General features: G+C 36.4%; 1 protein-coding gene across 1 annotated transcript in view; it reads right to left on the bottom strand.

Moving 5' to 3' along the window:
* Positions 1-322: 322 nt before the first annotated feature.
* SKAP2 (src kinase associated phosphoprotein 2) overlaps positions 323-23,958 on the bottom strand; it is a 169,156-nt gene continuing 145,520 nt past the window's right edge. The window contains exons 10-13 of the mRNA XM_081536337.1: positions 23,057-23,134; positions 17,351-17,463; positions 3,147-3,248; positions 323-2,792 (exon numbers count right to left, since the gene is read on the bottom strand). Coding sequence (XP_081392463.1) covers positions 3,156-3,248; positions 17,351-17,463; positions 23,057-23,134 — 284 coding nt within the window. The 3' untranslated portion in view covers positions 323-2,792; positions 3,147-3,155. The remainder of the gene's footprint in view (positions 2,793-3,146; positions 3,249-17,350; positions 17,464-23,056; positions 23,135-23,958) is intronic.

Raw genomic sequence — 23,958 nt, 5'->3', positions numbered from 1 at the left:
TGCTAGGCGAAACAACATTCTTTTTCATATAAGGAACTGTCATATATAACCAAGTGGCAAAAACAGAATGGAGTGAGCTGTGGTTAAATGTGAATCCTATAGCAATGAAGTCATCTGTATTATCCTTACTTCTTTGAATAAATTCAGATGACAGTCCTATTTCATTTCTTCATTCAGTTTGGAGGCCAGATGGCATCAGAATCATTTACTTCACCTTGTTGTGCTTAATTACTACAATCAACACACTATTTTCCAAATTAATCATAACAAAGTAATTTCATTAGTAACACAGCAGGCTGTTGAATTATTAGCATCATAACAGTTTGCAAACAATTAAACTTTATTTGAACCTTAAAAATTTGCAGAGTGGAACATTATTGTAAGATCTAATGGCAATAGAGTACAAATTCAGTACAGAGCAAATAATCAAGCAAAATGCTATGTAAAATATGACTTACAATCACCTTTGAAAAAAATTAGCTCTCTAAATGTTCATAGAAAAACAAATAAAAGCTAAGCAAACATAATGAGAACATAGCAATTAGCACATTTTCTAACAAGCAATGTTGTTTAAATTCACATTAATGATATTATGATGATCTTGAAAAGTGTGTGATATATTGTCAAGGGTGTAAAGAAAACTTTCTCCCTCCTATGATACAAATGACTTCACCAGATGAATACAAAGGAGTCATGAGTTGAAAGTAATGATTGTTTTTCCTGTCATTCCAGTTAAAATTTTTTTGTTTCTTTTCTTATCTCCCACCTATATGCAAGCAAAAAGGAACAAAGGCCAGAGGAGCTCTGGACACAAGTAACACTTGTTTTTTCTGTATTGTCACCATTCACAGAGACTATCTGGCATCAGTTGGCAAAGGACTCCCTCTCCTGGATTAACTGTAAAAGGAGGCAATAATCTTCTAAATACTTCATGTTTGGAGTGAGTCTGTGCCAGAGTGGGGGAGGGGTTTCCAAGTGGGTTCCTATGCAATGAAAAGCTGCTGCCATCTACTGGCCCAGGACTAAAATCTTCACTTGGATCAGAAGCACAAAACGTATACCTTACAAGGAAGTCTACATTTTCAGTGGAACCCACAATTGCTTTCACTTTTCAATCTCTCAGGTCTTGAAAACCAATCCACTACATTCATCCTCTGGAGTCTCACTTTTGCCAAGACGATTTCGATCTATTCTAATGGCTCTATATTAGAACAAGATTAACAAGTGCACAGATTAATTTCTGAAAGCTTTAACTTGACAATGTCTAATTTACATAACCTAGAATTTACCTACAATCTCCCAAATTGATAGATATATTTTTATATGTGAAATCAGATAATCACATGGAGGGGATAATCACATGGGTTAGGGAGGGGATAACAGTAAAATATAAACTCTGAAATATTACTTGTAGATAATTTTTATAAATACTAGAGGTTTTTAAATATTATCAACTCATTTGCATGTTTAGAATCTTTATCTTTAAAGCAAAGATCTGAAAAGTTCCATAAAAGTAGTATCTTCTAATTAAGGATTCATTATTAGCAGATTATATTTACTCCAAATAATTATCCAATCAGTAGTATATTTTGATATATATACATCATACTGGTACCTTGTAGACATTTAAAATACCTTTGATTTCAACCATACATAAAAAAGTAATAATATAACTCCACAAACCTTGCTCTGGAGTACAACGTACACCTCCTGTGTCAGACTGACATCACCCTTCCACTCACCTGTTGGTAGATGTTCCCACCATGATTTCCACACCCTCCTCTCTGAGCCTTCCTTCTCTTCTCATTGCTTTGAGAAGTTCAGAGTTGTACTTCTCAAGTCTGGAGTAGTAGTTTTGTGGCTGGACTTTAATAGCATAGTAAGGATCAGGCAGGGTAAAAGTACTCGGTTACGCCTTCTGATTTTGAGAATACGTTGAGATTCTTTATGCCATTTCATTCGTGGCAGAATGGGGCCTCTCATAAATTTTTTGTCTTATTAAATTTAAAGAAAACTACAGTAGAAAATGTTGGCAAGCCCATTATATAACCAGGGTATTTATTACCGGTAAAGGGCTTTGTACAAACCATGGTTCTGGTCTGCACATGTGTTGCAGAAGGTGATAGCAACTATCATTTGCAATTCTACCATTCTTCTTTCTCATGGCTATATTTAACATAAAGCAAAAATCAGTAAAATTTTTGCCAATCAGTAAAAATTCTTTCATGAAAACATGTTACTACTGTGTGAAAAATAAATACTAAGGTGACTCATCTGGAAAGTTTTAACAAAGCTACATTCTTTAGATAGCATTTATCAAAAACTTGTGAGATATATTCTATCAAATTTTCTTGAAATTCTATTTCACATTCTAAAAACACTGATATCCAGTATTAAGAGAAATTACAACTCATACTAGTAGTAGCAATGACTATGTGATACATACAAAATAGTGCTGAATTCCTCACATAAATCAAATGAGTAAATAAAAACTATCAATTTATTTCTTTGCAAAACAGCAACAGGTATAACTTTACTGCTTCCTTCTAATTTACATTAATATCCTTCATTTAATTTCACATCAGAGGAATATTATAATGAATGCATAAAACAACAAAGACAAATGATTCTCAACAAAACAAAGAAAGGCTATGAACTGTCATTCATATTTTTACAATGATTCTCAATCCAAAAGATTTGCAGATTAGCAGAGGAATCTTCCTTTTTTGCGAGCAGAAAGAGAAGGCTGCATTTTAATTTTTCTCTTCAGACAAAATGTTGATTTTCCCTGCCTAGAAAAAAATTACATGTTTAGCCAAGGAAAGAAAATGAATGTTTACTCAATATTTTGTCAATTCAGCTCCTCAGAAAGACCATAAAAGTAGTATTTTACTAAAGAGGAGGAGGTTGTGAAAACAGCTGGTTATTAACAAAGGGACTTTCTCTAAATAATCTATTTCCAAAGTAAATTCTATGAAGTTATTTTAAAAACTAAACCAGATTTTGTAAAAGAAGATAATGATTTGGAAGCATAATCTTTGTGTTATCAGAAAACTACAAAGAGTTTTAAAAAAGCAAAGACTCATGACGCAGAGACCAAGAGAACATATGAGCTATTATAGAATATTGGATTAAAATGTACTTACCCAGGACTCTCAAATATCATACATCTCCATTATGTAGGCTTTCGGCACCAGGCCAATGGCTCCCTTCATTTCTCCTACCCACCAGCCATATCTATTGTATTCCTAATTGAAAACAATATGCAATATTAACCTTTAGACTGGTGTAAGTACAATGTCATTTGTATGCAACTTCTTAGAAATGTTATTTCTTTTTATAAAGTTATAAGAGCTTTAGCTGCAAATTGAAACATTTTAATCTTTTTTGTTTTCGGACACTTTAAAAATGCTGTTAAGCAAAGGTTTAAATTAACATAGAAAACAAAGCCTGTTTATTTCACGGTGTAGAATAGAAACAGTCACTTAGGATAGGAACCTGGTAAATGAAATTACATAAGGAAGTCGGCTCTCTGGGCCCCTTTCCCTTCTCTCTCCCCATGTCTGTCTGTCTGTCTCTCTCGCTCACACACACACACAGCCTGGGGGACACCTTTTTATATGCAGACCACAGTGCTAGAGGCTCCAAGATCACTGCCAGAATCCTTAGGAAACTATCTTTGCCTTCAAGGAGCTTATCATCTAGCAAGGACAGTCTTTTTTTTTTTTCTTTCACAAAAAAAAGACTTAATTCCTAGGTAAATTCATACGACCAAAAATGATTTAGATTGTAAAGGTATGCTCTTTCTCAGGAAAATCTAATACATGAGAGTAGCCATTTTAAACAGATAAATTAGAGAATTAGGAAACACTAATAAGATATCCCCAAACCGTCTTTCCAACAGAATTCACAAAAGGGCTCCTTTTCAGAAGCTTCCTGCAGGCATTTATTGTTCCTCTGATTGATTACAAAGTACACTAGGTAAAGGATGAGTAGAAGGAATTTAAAGGTGGCATTAGATTCACCCTTACGGGGAGGATCAATAGGAAATAAAAGTATCTCAAGTTATAACGGCAAAATATTAATCCAGCTGTAAAAAAGAGTGACTGATGAGTCACTTTTGCGTTTATTTTGCTTGTGAGCTGAACCTGGGCCTCGTTTTCTTCCCTTTGCTAAACTGAAGACACACCACTGGCTCCAGGCATCGTGAAAACTGTACCTAACGTTCATTTGTCTGCCAGATTGACTAATGTATTTTTATCTCAAATTTATTTATGTTTAGTGAGATACAAACAAAGTAAAATGAATTACAAGTTTCAAGAATAATATCTTCCAAAAGCAACAGTCTGAAAAAGCACCGTAGGACCCAAATTTAATTTTTCATAGAAGATAGATTTTTAAAATCAATCCCCAAAGTAATTCAATAGGCAATGATTTCTAACATCTGAGTCATAGATAAATGTGCATATGCATATCAAGTTATATGTGGGGAGGGAATGTTAATACCCAGGACAGACTTAATGTTTGTATTGATGACTAACTATTATATTGTATTGTACTGATGACTAACTATGCTATTGACCATCAGAAAGGAAAATCATACAATTCTTCCACACAAATGTAGAAATTCCTAGGTGTGTACTGATATGTAGTCTATCAATAAAGAGATTACAGGATTAAAATTGATAAGTACTTTTAAAACAATGGGATGTATCAGAATCAGGTTTTTTCTGTAACAATAAGATGGAAGGAAAAGGCTGGGGAGAGGGAGGGAAGACCTGATTCTAATGAGGGCACAGTCTAATGAAACAGTAGACTCAAGATTTTCAGTTCAAAAGTTTCCTGATAGTGTGAACTTAGTTGACAAAATTCTCTAAACAATGAAAATAGTCTGAAGCCCAGAACTCAATGATGATGACTATAATCTGTGCAGAATATATTTATCAGAAGAAAATACCAACTTACTGAAAGCTATGATTAGCCATCATTATAGCAACCATTATATCCTAATAGGTACCTAATAAAACTGCCCTTTTCAATTTTTAAGGCAATGAATACAATTAGAGCCTAACGCTTAACAAAACAAATGTATTTCACCTTGCAGAGGCCAAAGGCCCACAGTGTAAGATTTCAAAATGAATACTTAACAGAGTAAGTCTAAGCGTGAAAGCTCTTATCCAATGCCCATCTAAGTTTTTTCCAACTGATTATTTGGAAAGTGTAAAGGAACTAGGCCTCCAAAGGGTGGAAACAGAAACAGAATACATTTAGTGAGACGGTACAGGACGACTCAATCCTGCCTTCAGAGAATAGCCTGCAATCTGGATTTCAATGTTTAGATTCAAGCTATAAACCAGAAAGTTCATATTACTTTATAATATTCTGCTTTGAAATTATAATCTGTACTCTCATTTAAGTACATATTATTGTTCTCAAAAAGCTCACTCACATTCAAATTTAAGAAGCTGATTTCCAACAAATCACTTCAACAAAGGACTTCACACATGAGAGAATTTTACATGACAGTAACTGAGAAGATTCATTCAATAGAGTATAGTAGTAAACATCAGAGGAGTTTATTCAGCTGTAAACATATCCCTTACAAGTCATATTCTAGAAAAAAATTAAGTTTTAGGCTAAAATAATCCTAAATGCTTCACTTAATTAATTTAAAATAATTGAAAAGCCTACGAAATACACACCTTGTAGAAGTACTCTAAAATATCACAGGTTTAAATCAGAAAAGAGTAAAAATAAAAAACCAGAATGTTTATTACTCTACATTTGTAAAGAATTCCATATAGCACTCCTGTGTGGAATTAAGAGGTAAGATAAAATATAGCGAGGTAAAAATCTAGTAGGCAAATTTATGGATTTACACTGCAGCCATTAGAGTATGTCGGTGAGACTGCAAACACAGAAGCTTTTACTTTTATCATTACTATCCTCTGTATGAGCCTCCTGAGCAACATGAATCCCAATTAAACCATTTGCAGCCTATAAATTGGAATGAAGATGCTTCTTGGAGTATGGTATCCTAAACTTCAGCCTGCAGATTCAATAGCACACATGATTTCCTTGGGAGGAAGAAAATATGCCTTCCTCTGCCTTCCCTGTTTGCTGCCCCCAAACAAATGTGATTATGAATGATATATTACTTACAGTGGAAAATAATGCAATCCATACAATGTTGTCTCGCTGTCCACATACTAACTGAAGTACTGGTTTAAAAGTCACAGGTGGGTCATGAAAAAAAAAACAACAGCCCTCAAACCTCACCTTGTTAATAAACAAAAAATAAAGAGACAAAAATCATACCAGGCTGCCATCTAAATCTCTGAAAGGTTAGGGAGCATCATGTCATCTTGATGGCACACGAACGAGATCTCAGGTACAAGAAGGTCTGCCATCTGGTATCCTTCACCCTCTGCAGCTCTTAATATCAACTGAAATGCTAACATAGGCAAGTGACTGTACTTCAGGAGGACTGATAAAATAATGAAGAGTCCTTTAATCTACAGGAAACCATTCTAGTCAATTTATAAGAAATATTGCATCCCTTTGTAGGACGTGTAATTATTTTCTATTAATCATGTGCTATAAAGCTACATTATGCGGTTATTCTGTTATCACTAGAAAGAGGCCTGCAGTCAGCTTCTGACAATGTTAGGTAATTACTAACACAAAGCTTCTTTCTCCTCCTGCGGTAATGCTATCAAGATCCAGAGGTGTAGTGATGCTTAGTGTATAAAAATAGTACTCAAAAGAAATTCAATATCTGTAAAACGGATGGCTTCAAGGCAAAAATGTAATGTGGCAGTCACAGAAGCAAAAGCACCAAACTTGCCCAATAATTCGAGAAAATAATGAGAAAGCAACACTGAACAGTTGTGATCCAATGCCTCTGTTTTCAGTTTTTGCATCATTAAAAGAGTTTTTATTTTGTAGTTAAAATTTTATGCCTCAAATAATCATTATTAAACAATAAATTAAAGTGATTATGTAGAAAGGTAGGAAAAAAGGACTAGTTTTGATAAAAAAAATAGAGACTTTATCCAACACAATAGCAAAGGTATGTCTGTGTTTAATTGTTAACTAAATCTTCTCTCTCTGCTGGTGTTTTATTTTACACTTAAATAAGGACACCATCAACCCCCCCTCCCCGCCCCAATAAGACCCCAGCATTTCCTTAAATCCTTTTCAGCACCATGATTCTCATTTCTCAAGCATGCTAATCCACTTTCTACAAACCATATGGTAAAAGAATTCTGTCTTAACAGAAACTTGGAACATTAATAAGATTTTGTGATGTACCACCCTTTTCAGAAGGAGTTACCAATCTGTCTGAAAGCAACAGGTGTTAGAAAGGTTAAAAGACTATATTCCTTTCTCCAAACATATATCTGTGCTTAAAAGCATACCAGTCTTCTGCAGAAATAAAGGTAATTTTATTCACAAAATATAAACTACACTGAGTTTCAGAACGAGTGGACTTTACCATCGTTTTCCAACTACTCACTGTGATACTTTCAATTTTTCAAATTGTTCATGAACACTGTAGTATCATGAAAACTAGATAACTATTTAAAATATGGAAACATTTTTTCTTCAAGGCTACCTCTTCAATCTCTTCCTTTTTACTGTTTCTGATTAGAAACTTTATAGGAATCATTTCTTGTACATCCATCATTTCAAAAGTTCTCTTAAAATGCACAACAGGAACTTGACAACCTCGACATTTTACTCTTATTATTTACACAGTAATTGCTTGACTCTCAGTCTCCTAACCTCATTCCTTAAATGAGGAAATGGACACTAACAATCTCTAAGCTCCTCCATTATGTTTGAAAATCACCATTCATGAACCTGCTTTAACACCCTAAGTCTCTTAGCAACTTACGGAAACCAACCTCATTACTTTATAATTTACTATGCAGCTGTGAGTCTGAGTTACTCTAACTCAAAGAATTCCTATTTTTTTCTCCAGGCACTGCAAATCCATTTTTAAAGCAAGAGAGATAGAAGATAAGCAAGAAAGGTGATAGTAAGGACTTAATTCCTGTGATCAATTTTAGTTTATGTTCCAGAGTCAAGACACATTTAATTCAAATTTCTACCCAGTCAACATTTACAATACCATAAAGCAATAACTGATACACAGACTGATGATTTGTAGATATTGTTAGGCAAAGAAAGAGCAAATCACGCTCAGCAGCAGGTGGCCTTGGTACTCAGTGTATACACTAACTAATACATGACTCTGTTAACTGTTCTAGTTCAGACCTTCATCACCTTACCCTGGATTACTGTGTCGTTGACTCTGCTTCTCTGTTCTTCCTAGAAATTGCTTTTGTCAGCTCACCTGGCTGCTCAAGAATGTATACTAACCACTGCCCCATCCAATGCATTAACTACAAACCCCTCAGCTTGCTTTCTTCCTACCCTGTGGGATGAAAGGGTGTGGATGTGGATGTAGCCACATCCTCCTCTCACCGCTCTGGTCCTGAAGCCCAACCTTCCATGCTGTACTCAGTTCCGCCTCTGTATGTGTTGCTCCCTTCCCAGGGGATGTCTCCCCTCCCTCATCTAAAACCTATCTAGCGACTAAAGCCTGACTCAGGTTATCAAGATTTCATCAATTTTTCTTTGAATTATCTAATCCATACTTACATCCCCCATTTCAAGCTGAGCATTTATTCCTCAGTGGAGTTTATATACTTTAGCTTTGTCCCTTCAACTAAAAAGTACAAACTCACTGAGATCATGGCAATGTTTTACACCTAGTCTGTGTGGCCCACACTCCAGGACATGTAAATGATGTTCAATAAATATTTACTGCATGATGAAACATGCTTTCCTTCATTGTGGATGACACACCAGTTGACTCTCCTACATGTTTTCTTAAGATGTGTCATTTCCAATAGGAGTATCGTTTCTTTGTGTACACAGGACATACTTGAATAAGTTTAGTGATGACTAAACAAATATCTGTTCTGAAGTATGTTTAGCTTCACAGTATGAAGTCTGTTGTTTCTACTTATGGCTGGCTGTTGCCTATGACATTTTCCAATGTGCTATATAGGATATCTTGTTTAAAGAGCCTAAATTTCACTTGCAGAAAGAAAGATACCAATTCCCCTGCAGAACTGAGACCACATAATTCTAGTTCTTTGAAGAAATAGCTTCAGTTGAATTTACTGTAAGTACTGAAGAGGTTAAAACAGAAGCCTAAAAGGCAGAAACAGTGTGGCACATCTGAGGGAAAGTCTGCTGTTTTTTCAGTTTCTTTTTCTTGTGATTATTTTTTCAGAAGATCCAGAGTCTCCAGCTTGTTACTAACTAGGTATGTGACCTTAGGCAATCTCCAAGTTGTTTAAGGGAAGATTTTTTTCACATATATATCACTTTTGAGACTCCACAATAATTCAGTTAGATACTTAACATAAATTAATGTCTATTTATTATACATTTGGACCCTCACAGAACTTTTTTTTTTTTGGTCGCTAAGTCATGTCCGACTCTTTTGCAACCCCATGAACTGTAGCTCTCCAGGCTCCTCCGTCCATGGGGTTTCCCAGGCAACAATACTGAAATGGGTTGCTGTTTCCTTCTCCAAGGGATCTTACCGACCTAGGGATCGATCTCACATCTCCTGCACTGGCAGGCGGATTCTTTACCACCAAGTCACCTGGGAAGCCCTTCACAGAATTACCTCTATGCAATCTCTTGTTATGTTATATTTACTATAAATTTTTTTGGTTGAGGGTAATATCTGACACTGTCATTCTTATTACATAAAGTTGTTGCAGTCAGATAATCAGTGAAGATTCTAGAAATTCGTCTGATTTTTTTAAAGTAGCCAGTGCTGGGAAAAGCCAAGCTTCCTCCTTTAGGATTAACATTAGCTCCTTGACTCTCCCCTTTCCAGTCTGACTGCCAAGAAGCTCAGGAAGTTCAAGTACAGAAACTCCATTGTCTTTTAAGATCTCCACAGAGGCAGTCTTTTTTCCATTCGTCTTTTATTTATTTTCCTCCAATTATGTGGAGCCTCAAGATCTATAAAGTTGGCACTAAGGTTCCCCTATCTCTACGATTCTATGATTCTAAATTCTTTCAAGAAGTTCAGGATTATTTCCTATTTTTAACTATATTTTCATAAACATATATTAAACATCTATCTGTCATGCTGTTAGATATTAGGATTCAAAAATACTTAAGACACAGTATCAACCTCAAGCAATTGAGAGAGGGAAATGAATAATCCCAGTCATGGCCCATTTACTCAGGTGGAGCAAAATGGAAAGAGAAAAGCCTTCAGAATCAGATCTGCATTGATTCCAGGAGAAGGTACTCCCTAGCTGCTATCCTTGGGTGATCTACATAATAAGCTTACTGAGCATTAGTTTTCTCATCTGCAAAATTATAATACTTTACCCTTCACAGGGTTATCATAGGAATCGGAGGGTATTGGAGGTATGCAACGAGTATTTTTTTATCCCCTCCCTCTGCCTTCCCACTAACTGGTACAGCAAAATACCAGGATAACAAAAAACAGCATTTTGGAGCATGCTCTAAGCAACCTAGGTTTCCCTGGTGGCTCAGACCGTAACGAATCTGCCTGCAATGCAGGAGACCTGGGTTCTATCCTTGGTTTGGGAAGATCCCCTTGGAGGAGGGCATGGCAACCCACTGCAGTATTCTTGCCTGAAGAATCCTCATGGACAGAGGAGCCTGGTGGGCTATAGTCCATGGGGTTGCAAAGAGTGGGACACAACTGAGCACAGCACACATAACTCAACCTGATTACTAAGGGCTGTTCCAAAGGGAATCGGACCTTTAAAGGGGTCAGGTGGGAGACATCTCAAAGAGTAAAAGTGTGCCATATAGACATTGAGTGGGCTCTTGATTTTTTTGTGTGCGGAGAGCAGAAGGGTGTAACAATTCATGGATTTTTCCATTTGAGTTTTTTTTTAATTAACAACATGGCACTTTGCTTTACTGTTGTTCTGTTTTGTCCTTGAAAAGCCTTTGCTTATTCCATGCAGAATTAAACCACGGCAGCCCTTCCACTGCCATCTCTGGGTACCCTGCCTCTCTGACATGGCCCTCTGGTTTCTCCTTTACCCCTCAAACCACTACTGGGGCCTGATGGCCTGCCTCCTGCAGGCACCTTCCCCTTTCATCTGTCAACATTTTCCTGGAATGAAGGATAAGAGAACATCAGGAAGTACTGGAGCATGGCTTTTGCAAGTCGGTAACAAGAGGAGTCCCATGAGTGGAATGAGAACATCTTCTGACGTAGTGTGTTTCCATACACTGCTGATCACCACTAGGGAGAGCTGGGCCTGCCCATGAGACAGCACGGTACCCCAGTCCACAAGATGCCCAGACGGACAGCACAGAAACTAAATGCCACCAGATCCAAACAACCAGCAACAAGTACAAATACTTCTCCTCCTTCCCCAAAGACTGTAAGACACGATAACATTTGGGGAACTAGCTCAATATCACCACATATATCCTATATTGAGATGTCCTAGTTACTCTTTGACAGATAACGTTTGGGGAACTGGCTCAGTATCACCATGTATATCCTATATTGAGATGTCCTAGTTACTCTTCAGCAGGAGTTTGCTATTTGTGGCACACCGGGTCAGATAGTCACAAAGGAAAAAACTAAGAATGCCAAAAAGTAACTCTGCATTTCCCTCTGCCAGTAGAGCTCAGCAAGACTTTCATTTTATTTATTTTTCTGGTAGGTCTAAAGCCAAAATAGCCCTAGTAACAGAATCTTTAAATTTTTACAATATAAAGCAAATGATCAGTGACAGTTACAATTCACCAATCACTGGAAAAAGTCATAGTTACAAAGGGAGGCAATGCTTGAAACTCTGAACAATGAATACTAAAAAACGCCCTTTTACTGTATATTAGTGAACACTGACAACCTACATTTCCTGTTTTTGACTTAATAAGAAATGTCTCAAAAAGCCCAAGTCACATGTGTCGTAAACAAGATGAAATATTCCAGGATTCTTAACTCTCTTATTTTTCTGTTAATAGCAGACAAAGCAGCATGCCTCTTTCCTGCTGAAGCATAGCTCTTCTGTCATTAAGTCTCCAAAAATAATTTATTGCCTTAAAAGTAAGAATAGGAATGTGGTTAGCAATTTACTGGTGAGTACAGATTGAAAGATAAACTAATAGCGATGTAAATCCAGAACAGCAAGTAGAATAACATAACCCAAGAGGTATGCAGGGCTATGGAATATGCTTACAGCTATATAACCTGGATCCTGCTATCAAAATTATAAAACTTTATATATAAATACAATTTTAGGATAAAACTATTAATTATGATATTATGTCTATTTAAGGTGATAACAAAATTGAAATGCAAACCAGTAGAAGGATTTAGCACAATTTTAAACAAACTGATTCATAAAAAATAATAAAAAACAAAAAGATTTTCAACCTCTAATATTATTTTCCCCATCTAATAAACCTGAATCTAGGCTTTGTGTTTCAGAATAACTTCACTAACAAGGCAGTTGTCACTGTTGTTGTCCAGTCGCTAAGTCGTGTCCTACTCTTTGTGACCCCATGGACTATAGCACTCCAGGCTCCTTGTCCTCCACTATCTCCCAGAGTTTGCTCAAGTTCATGTCCGTTGAGTTGGTCATGCTACCTAACCATCTCATAAAAATTACATATTTCACTTTCATTCATCCCTATAAATATCTTTCACTTTAGGGAGGAGGGAAAAAGATTTCTAAATCTCCACTGAACTACTGAAATATATAAAATGTTTTAACACATTAAAAAAACAGCAGTGATGTTATATGAAAAGAATTGTAAGCAATAAGTTATAGTCTTGTGTTTTTAGGCAAACAGTACTTGAATTTATTATTAGTGAGGTTCAAAGGTTAAAACTAAGAAAATGCCAGACACTTTGAAGGAGGGCTGGCTCAGCCAGGGGTCACGTGACAGCTACTAATTGGAAAATGTTAAAAAGGGAAGGGGGAAGGGCAGAGGATCTGCCTTCTCTTCCTTCTTTATTGTAACATTTTATTTTCACCAGAAGGAAAAAAGAAAGAAAGCTAAGATTTGTATAACTCTCAAAAGAGGCTTGAAATAAATAAATCACCCACAGCAGACTGAGCACAGCAGACACCCCATCAAGGCTTCCTTGCAGTAATAGGAAAAAAAAAAAACCCGAAAAGGCTGAATTTTAAAATCAAACTATATTAGAGAATTTTAATAAAGCAAGCCTGATTATCAAACTAGCTAAATTGTTTTGTCATTATATTTACAAAATTAAAATACTCTTTATTATAGTACATGCCATTTTATTTCTTGATTTGTCTAAATATTTATATCGAAAAGAATGAATCTTTTCTTAAACTACCTCGTGTGCCTTTTTTTAAAAGACTGTCTTCAGAACTGACAATCTACCAGAAAGTAAGTCAAATCATTGATAATTATTTATTACAAACTATAGATCAGTTAATTATAGAAAGCAACTTGTATTTCTTTGAAATCTTTTAAATGGTATTTTTTATTACACAAGTCATGGAACTAATTTTTTTAACTAAGTACACATTTTTTATGTCTCTATAAATATTGTTAGACCCCTTAAAATGCATTCTTCCTTAAGTATACAATTTTTACATTTAATTCAGAATGATGAGAAGAATTTTCATGATTAATGCTTATACTTTATTGACATGAGATAGGAAAGTAATAACCCATAGCTAGATTTAAAGTTGGATTTATGACATCATTTTGCTTGTGCACATTAGCTGCAATTACCTGCACCACTCATTCTGAGCCACTAGATGGTGTAAAAAAATAAATTTAATTGGTAAATTTCATTTCATCACCACGAAATCTAAATATAACTCTGAGAAAGATTAAACAAATTTCTAGGTATATAATAATGCTAGTGATTTGTATTATCTACTGTACTTAAAAAAAAAAAAACGATTAATTCATAGCATCAGCTCCACCTTGATCTAGAGACTAGTCCTTTCCAGCAATTTTTTCTCTCTACTAAGGACCTTGAGATCTGAATTTATAATGATACTTAGCACTCAAGCTGCTGTCATCGTTCACCTATTAAATAAATTTACGATATTAAATTATGGTCTATGCTTGCCAAAACTTTGATAAGAACTAGAAGACAAAGCAAATATAAAATTAGAGAATAATCAGAGGTTCCTATCTGAACTCATCGAAAGCCAAATGAGGAAGTAAAAGTCTTCACAAATATATCCTGAACCTCAAAGCAACCTGACAACAAATAGCTAAGATGCTCATTAATAGCCCTGAATGTGTTCAAATTCCATTGAGAGAAAACTAAGTGTCCTTTCCTTCACCCTCACTAAGACCAACCTGGTTGATTCTACTAGGTCCACAGCTGGGTAAATATGGATATTTACTCATCCAGCCAATGGTGACAATGTGCTAGCTAACGAAGTCTTGTCTCTTCTTTCAAAAACCAAAATGAGTTCCAGAAAAAATGCCCACCTTCAGAAGGCATCTCAGGAAATGCTGACAGTGGAACTTTAAACTGTGTGAAAGGTTGATAAAGGAAGTATTTTTGGTCAGCCCAAATAACAGCATTTAGAAATTTTAGATGGGAGTATATTCTCCCTATGCATGAGTTTGAGCAAACTCCAGGAGATAGTGAAAGACAGGGAAGCCTGGAGTGCTGCAGTCCATGGGGTCACAAAGAGTTGGACACGACGGAGAGACTGAACAACAACAACAATATTCTTATGAGCTGGACTTTAATCACCTAACAGCTTTACGACGTGAATGCGTGTGTGTGCTAAGTCGCTTCAGTCGTGTCCAACTCTATGCGACCCTTATGGATTGTAGCCCACCAGGCTCCTCCGTCCATGGGATTCTCCAGGCAAGAATACTGGAGTGGGTTGCTGTGTCCTCCTCCAGGGGAGTCTTGCCAACCCAGGGATGGAAACTGCGTCTCTTCTGTTTCCTGCATTGGCAGGCAGGCTCATTACCACTAACACTACCTAAAATTACCATCTGCACACCACAGGTTTGGGAGAAAAGGAATGACTTCCCCAGAATCCTAAATATATGATACACACCCATAACTGTACTTTCAATTTCACATTCACAGAAAATGATTTTCTGAGGCAATGGCAGAAATAAGACAAGCCTATGGGGGCGCTGCTTGCTTCACAGCCTGTCCCAGAGGCTGGTGCTCTGAGGCTTTCAGCAACAAAGACAACTTGATTCATAAAGAAAGCTTCAGGAACAAACCCACATGGGCTTTGTAAGTTTCATATTTTACCACACAAATATAATGGCTGCATGCCATTTATCCCTATAGTCTGAAATTCCAAGTGGAAGCTAATCAACCTTTTAATTTTATATGCAATTTTACACACAATTGAATTTTATGCAGCTAAATTGGTGAAAGAATCTGTGAGCTAAGTAAATTTGAGGAATGATTCCAAGAAAGTTTCTTGTCAAGAACTGAAACTAATCAGTTTGCTTTCTATATTAAGTAACTGACTCAAAAAGCTGTCATTTTAACACAGGACTATTGAATGCTCTGTAGTAGGCTTAATCCAACAGTTGTGACATGGCTGTTTATAGCTTCCAAGAACTGAAAGCATCCTTCTATAAAAACAAAAAACTTACACTAGTGAGCAGAGGACTGTGAGAAATAAGGAACAGGTCTTACTTGGGCACGTGAGCTAGCAATGATCACAGATGGCTGTATTTACTATTTTCATCCAGTAATCTACAAGTGTTTATATCTCATTTCTTTTGGATTCCGGGTGCCTAGAATGGGCCTTTGCATATTTTAGGTACTTTATGATGGTTACAAATTAAATACAAGTAAGGAAAGAAGGGGAGTGGGGGAGAAGAAAGAGGGAAAGGTAGGAAGATTGATAAAAGCGCAAGAAAAAAAACAAGAGCAGAAAGCCCTGGTCTGGGAGTCAAGACGCCTGGTTAAAGGACTGGCTCTGGCACTTTCTTGACGCAAGTTCACTTATCTGTGAAACCGAGGATAGACAGACGAGCCCAAAGGTCTCTCACTCAAATGTTCTATGATTCTCTGTGTATGATTTTACACACCAATCAACTAGTGTTTAAATTCAATAAGTGATCTTATTTCCAAATTCTCTTCTGTATCTAATAAGTCATACTACTACCTTGCCTAAAGGTTAAAAATATTTCTCCAATAGGGACCGATGTTGAAGCTGAAATTCCAATACTTCGGCCACCTGATGCGAAGAGCTGACTCATTTGAAAAGACCCTGATGCTGGGAAGGATTGGGGGCAGGAGGAGAAGGGGACAAAAGAGGAAGAAATGGTTGGATGGCATCACCGACTCAATGGACATGAGTTTGGGTAAACTCTGGGAGTTGGTGATGGACAGGGAGGCCTGGCGTGCTGCGGTTCGTGGGGTCGCAAAGAGTCGAACATGACTGAGCGACTGAACTGAACTGAATAAACAAAGAACACTAAACTTCTAAACTTCTAATTTATATAATATTTCTCTATCTATATTTAAATAGTTTCTATATATTGTTTGTTTCTAAAGTGGCCTCATGAAGCAGACTGTGGGAGATCATTTTAATCCCCATATTACAGCAGGCAAAGTTAAAATATGAAAACTAAAGGAACCCACGCATGTCTTTAGAAGTATAATCAATTAGGAAACTCGACTTTTAGATAGATCTAAGGACAGAAAGATTTTGAATAATCCAGTATCTTAAGAGACAGAAACAATGATTTTTTTTTAATACATAAGGATGAGTTCATAGCAATACACTTTGCTATTACGTTTACAAATACAATTATGCTAAACTTAAAAAAATTACCTACACCTGTCTGAATAGAAGAGTATTGCTTTTAAATTGTCGGAACACCCGATGTATTTACATAAAGATGAAAAACTTGTTCTATAAACACAGTGTTTCCAGTAGTGAATGGCAGACGAAATCAGAATAAGCACACATAAGAATAAAAAGGAAGAGAAAAGAAAAACATAATAAATAACCTAATACCTTACAATGTTAACTTTCACATAAGTATATTGTTTCTGGAGAAGGCAGTATGTGGATGGGAGCCAAAGGCTGAAGTGATAGGTAAACACACTGTTAAGTTGAATCCTGTTATCTGATTGTGTTTAAAACTTGATTATATTTCACTTGACAAAATAATTAATTATGGTGAACTCCCAATTGTTAACAGGGATCTAGAAGAATTCCAGTTGGCAATTTTCCCCAGTGTCCTCGATCCAAATGGATAAAAATCCAGCTTTGTATTCACCCTTTACAGTTGTCATACTGGTGTATCTGCTTACCTTGCTAAGAATGTAAATCACATCACCACGTTTAAATGACAGTTCATCAGAAAAAGCTCCTGTGCAGTCCCACAAACCCTGGTAAAAATTAGCATAATCGGTGCTTTTATCTCCTGGGAAGAAGAAAGAGAAAACAAGAGTTAGTTTTCCTGTAATGGGCCCTCATTTTTAAATGAACCAATAGTAACTAGAGGGCCAAAATGGTCTTAAAAAAAAAATCTGTCCTTATTCAAAGAACACTTTATTACATCCACACAAGAATCCTACTTCTTGCTCTCATCTAAGGACCCTTTTCAAAAAGATGTGATTTTGAATGTCTCTTTTTCCTCTCTCCCTCTCTTGTTCTTACCTAAAACTTGCAACTGCAGTAAGTTTCTTCAAACCAGCACCGAAGTCACTTCCCACTTATTTTCCATAACAAACCTAAGCCCACTTGCAACATGTTTTGAAGGTAAATCAGCCTCCCTGCATAATGAGCAATATGCATGAGATATGATAAACAGGCTGTGAAATAAGCACAGAATTTGTACTGAAACTGCAGAAATAAGCACTGGGCATAAGAACAATAATAATAAAGGAGATAAGATACAAATATAAACAAACAAGATAACACAACAAAATTTTTTTTAAGTTTTTTAAAATGCAAAGCTAGTTAAAGGAAGAGAATAAACTGAAAGTAGTCTAACAGATAATTCTGGCTCTTATCTTTGAGGACTTTTGTACCCAAAGCCTCTCAAAGTTATTTCCAAAATATTTTAGCAACTTTGAAATTGTCAGTGCTGAAGGTGCATTTTTCAAGATTTCTGTCAGCCCTAGTTTAGGACATTAGACTCTGAATAAACATGCAACATACACTGGAGTTATCAGCTCATCCTTCTCACAGCATAAGCACAATGGATGTGATGTGCTCAAACTGCCATACAGACCATTAACTGATTGATTATTTAGCGCTCTCCATTCTGTAATACCACAATAAACTGGGTAATAAATGCTTTGTCACTTATACAATGTGGGTTGCCTGAAATAGCGCAGAGTTAAATACACTGGCTGCTTTTGTTACACTGAGAACTGTTTCCTGTTTTTAATTTCATGATAATTGAGTTTTGATGAGTTAACGCAAAAAGAATGCAAGTAATATCAATAAGATGTCCGTGTATTCACTAACCAGGCAGAACATACACGTGCTGACAACTTCCATCACTGGAATGTCATCTTTGAATTCTGAGGGGATAACTGTGGAGATGCATGGTGGATCGGGGTTGTCATCTTAGTTTTGTTATATGACTCTCAAACAGCAGGCTCCCTGACAATTCCAACACAGTTGGTCATATTAGCATGTCATGAAGGCATTCATCTTATTACACAGAGTTTGTGATTTACACAAAGTCTTAGGTTTACTAGAAATTTAAAAAATTCTTTTTAGTATCTGAAACATTTTTTTCAAGCCCCAAAGAAAATCTGAATAATACGGAGTCTATTTAGGAAGTAAGACACTACTTTTCCATTATATTTATATTATAAATAAGGACCAGAATACACAACCAAAAAAACAATCCTCTTATTAAATTTTTTCCCTTGTTTTCTAAGGATTAAAAAAAGGGGAAAAGGAAAGGTGGGAGAGAAGGAAGAGGGAGACAGAGAAACAGACACCTTACTGACTTCTCTCTTGCATGGGGGCACTCATCACTGAAGCCAGCACGGGCGTACACGTGCCTAGGAATCCAACCAAGAACTAACCATGCTCTGTGGCCACCCTTATTACATTTTCCCCCTCAAAGCATGTATTAAGGAAATTCTATGAATGGACACTAGAGGGCACTCTGGCTGGACAGATCACTCCCAACATTGTCAAAATTTTTTTTTTAGAAAAAATTACTTAATAATAAAGTGACTGATTTCCTTTAAAAACCACTTATTTAGACAAATAGGGATTTAGAAGTTGAAACATTCTAGTCAGATTAAATCAACTGCTAACTGGGTCAAATGTTGCGCCCTGTGCAGTCCGTCAGTGTCAGTTTAAAAGTCAAGGAATTAGAGCAAAGAGAGGATGACATCATTTCACAGGCGAGGCCCTCCCCGACAGCCACTGGCCAGGAGGTAAAAGGATCTAAATAGCTGGTTACTCCTGTGGAGGCTCCTGTGCGTTCCCCATGCTGCTCAGCCTTAGGCTCAATCCCAAAAGGTTGAAGAAAGAAAACCTGGGCTAAAAACAAGAGAAATTTTGGCTTAGCTGGAGCATCCCAGTGGGTTCTTCAGCTGTTCAGCCTGCTGCCTGCTCTTTCCTTTTTCAGGTTCTCTCAGAGCTGTTTTTCATTCAGTAGATTTTCAAAAGGTGGGGTGGTGGGGAGAAGGAGGAAAAAAAAGTATATGGTGATTTCTAACACATAATCCTTATCACTTTGGGGTCTTTCTTCCCCTCGATGCACTTTGCGAAACCCCCATTAACACTAATGGGAGTTACAGGAGCGCAGGAGGGGAAGAGAGACCCCCACCGTGCGCAAGATGCATTGCTCCCGAGACGTGCATCATGGGCATTTCATTAAATCTCGCTGCTGTACAGAGGCAACAGAGCCAGCGATCTGGCAATCCTGGGAACAAGAGGCACCTTCTACTTTACTTTCTGCAATCTTGATGATGATGTTATCCAAAGACCAACCTCAATTCTGTGTCCCATATGTGAGCTCTGTTAAAGAATAATAAGTTGTTTATGTCACATGGCTACATGCACACACAATTGACTATTCTTTCTATTTCAGCATGCAATATTAGTTATGATGTAGAAGAATCACAACTGGGGAGAAAACCTGGCAGTGTATGTTAATTAGCCTTAGTCTCTTTAGGAAAGCAATGTCAAAATTCTTAGTATGAATTCTAGACATAAAAATTAAGAACTATGTTGTTCCTTAGAGAGCAGCAAGCTCCTCTGGTTTACTTTTCTAATTTTTTTTTCTGTACTAGATTTTTATTCATTTCCTCTTCAGTGCATTTTTTTCTTTTTATAATTTATTTATTTTTAATTGGACGATAATTGCTTTACAACATTGTGCTGGTTTCTGCCTACTATTCTAAATTTTAAGTGTGGCTAAACATACACAAAAAATTGCACATCAATATCCTTGGAAGCACTGTGGGTTCACAAAGGTTAACACCATTTGTACACTGAAAAAATAACCCATGTGAGATGTGTTTTTTACAAACAACAACAAAAAATGGAATGGAGTACAATGTCATAAACCACCAATAAGCTTACTTTCTGAATACAACTTAAATCTGTTTAGTTGTTTTTACTACATACATTAATTTTTATATTCTAAATTAGTTTTTCTATTCTATCTACGTCATGATCAACATCTTCAAAATTACCAAAAATAATCATCTCCTTATGTTTCTTGTCCTGAGAAGCATATATGGTTAAAAGAAGAAGGTAAAGAAAGAAAATAACATTCTAATCTAGCCAGCTTGTGAAAGATTTAAACAATGTACTTGCACCTGTAAGTTAAACTAGCAAAAACAGAACATTGGGCAATAAAAACAGAACTGTTATGAAAGTATAAGCTAAATATTGGAGATATTTAGTTTTGAAAAATGAAAAGATTTTTAAAACATGATGACAATAGATGAAACACACAATGATAGATAATGAATGTCTTCTTGAGTAGTGTTAAAGGTTTAAAAACTATTTTAGAAAAGTAAACATACAAAGTTCAAAAAAATCACATGGAATCTTTTTTTCATATATATAAAAATATATGCAAGCTCTATAAGTTTAAGCATGAAAGAACTTGTAAAAAATATAAGATTAGTTCTGTTTTTGCTTACATATTTCACATTAGTCTGATTTTTTTTTTTTTTTACTAAAATCAGTCAATGTGAAAAATATATAACATTCTTGAGTAAGGTTAGAAGTTCACATCATGTGATGCTCAGCAAGATAGTAATACCCTTGTCAACTCACTGCCCTGCACAGCAAACAAACTTCTAGTGTTACATCTTTGACAGCCTGGGGAGAGCAAAGGTCACTGCTATGCAAAAGCATTAAAACTGTTGCTTGAAAAGAATTTCGTGTCACTAAAGATAAGAATTATTGCAGGGCTTTACAGCTATTGCATGAAAAGCTAGATCTCCTTATTGCATTCCTTTGAGGAAAAACTGATTTGTTTTTCCTTCCCTCAAAGGAAAAAATTGGGGAGAGAGTTACTTTAAAAGGATTTTTGAAAAATACAATTGCTTTAAACCAAAACACTTATATTTATGGGAAGAATATCTGTATGTGTCCAGTTTCGACACCTGCACTGAAATTCAAAAAAAGAAGATGACATGCTTTTAGCAGAAGCTTCATAATAACAAAACATATGTACTTCCACTGCCATTGAATGTCATCCTCAAGGTTTTGCTCAGACATGGTGTTTATAGCTGCATTTTGCAGGAACAGAGGACTCACATCTAATGACTTCGTCCTCACTTCCTTTCTGAAAAAAGCACACCCAAACCTCATGCACCAACCTGTTCCTGCTTTCCTGTCCAGGTCCGGAAGTCAGGCCTGTTTCCTTTCCACATGTCACAGTAGGAAGGACTCTGGAAAGCTACTTCCTGAACACACACTTCTTGTCCACCCTGCCCCTGACAGCTTGAAAGAGTGATGTATGGCCGTATCAGCAAGGGGAGGCGACCCCCATCTATAGCTCTTTGCAGGACATGGGATGATATGGCAGACCTTGCCCCAGCTGACATGTGGCTATGAAGAGGTGTAAAGTCCTGATAAGAAGGCAGTCCTTCTCTTCTTTTCGTGTAAAATAATTGCTGATTTATCAAAACTAACCTCATGCCTGCACTACAGATACGGTTTATCTCCTGCTATTTGGAAATAACAACCAGCAAGAAAAGTTGCTTGTATCATGTGATTCTGTACAGAGCATATATAGCTATTTTTCCAGTCTCAGTCATAATTAGCACTTGGGGCCATGTGCCAAGTGGAAATGGATAAGTGGAATATCCTTCCTAGCCTTCTAGGCCACCAGTGTCCTTTTCCCATTTTTAAGCTGCTGTCACTGGACTCTGGCATTTCTTACCCAATTCATTTGCTTTCTGTGTTAATCATATGCAATGAAGATATGCATGGCCAACATTTAAACAGGCTGCAGATCAATTAGCGGTCTTAAGTTTATCTGATTTTTATCAAAGAAGACAGAGCTGTGGGTCGATTGTCAGAGCCTGTGTCAAGTTGACCTTTTCAGAGATGTCTACATTGCTAGTCCCCCGGGCAACTTGTTGTCCCCTGTTAGTCTCTGAATGGCAGAAGTCTGTTCTGCTCAAGCACAAAGTATACACAGATGTCTATATTACATTCTTATAGGTTTGACAGCAACTGCATGTTGTATCTATAAACTGTCCTTTAGCAGTGACACTTCCTCAATGATGATAAGCTAATTTATGCAACTAAATCTCCTTTGTGCAGAAATGAAAGCTAATTGAGTCATTACAAAGTAATTCAGGAAGGAATACCTTGTATAAATTGGCTTACTTTATAAATCCTTCTCAAGTGGTTTTCATGCATCCTAAATGGGTCTAAGCAGCTTATCAGCCATAAGGGATCCAGACCCAAGGACCCAACCTCAGGGAGCTGAGGACACATCTTTAGAGTAGGGAGAAAGTGATGAAAAGGAAAGTGAACAAGACCAAAATAAGCTTTTCCCATCAACTCATTACCTGTGATGTGGTGAACACTTTCCTGACTCATCTTCCTTTGTCCCTCCACTTTCACCAGAACTCCGTCCTCCTCCTCTTCTGTAAATAAACAACAAATGGAACACTGAAGTCCAGTACAAACAACACAGTACTCACCCCATCTTAAGAGCAAAACTAAAAGTTTATAACACATAAATATTCCTTTTCAAAGAATGAAACCACTCAACATCCGCATTCCTTTTTCAATAATCTAAAGTTGAACAAATGAACCTATAGCTATATCCAAATAGCAACCTGACCAGTTGACTTGATAAAATTTAAGGTATGTACTAAAGTTTCACATATTTTGTTTTAAATGCTCACAGAAATTCATCTGGAACAATCTTAAATCCAGAAAAGCCCTAAAAATCCAGTAAAATGATACCCAGCATTATATGGATTGATGACATTATACTGTGGCACGAATACCACACATAATAAAATCACTGTCCCTAAAACATCAACAGAACAGAGAAAATGTGTGATATAAAATAGTTAACTTATAAGTCATTTATTGAGTATCAGACACTTCATACTTCAGATACTTACAGAGAGATACTAGAATGATCTTCACCCTTCAAGGTAATTCCCCCCAAATTATACTCAGGACCTACTACGTGTCATACGCTATAACAGATGTCAAGATTTGGTAGACAAACCATTTTAAATCCTTATTTTACAGAGAAATAAATCAAGGCTCAAAAAAGGTAAAGAAACTTCCAATGTTTGTTATTCAAATTTAGATTTGTGATTCCAAAGTTCATATACTTTATCCTGATATGTTCATATATATCCTTATATTATTTCTACACTCCCCCACCACACTCCTTCTTCAAGTTATAGGAGGAAGAAAATGATATAAGATTAAATCAGAAGTGTTTTTT

Source organism: Giraffa tippelskirchi, chromosome 10, assembly GCF_054371585.1.
Source record: "Giraffa tippelskirchi isolate mGirTip1 chromosome 10, T2T-mGirTip1v1.2.pri, whole genome shotgun sequence".
Lineage (NCBI taxonomy): Eukaryota > Metazoa > Chordata > Mammalia > Artiodactyla > Giraffidae > Giraffa > Giraffa tippelskirchi.
This window is presented reverse-complemented; position numbering and strand designations above follow the sequence as displayed.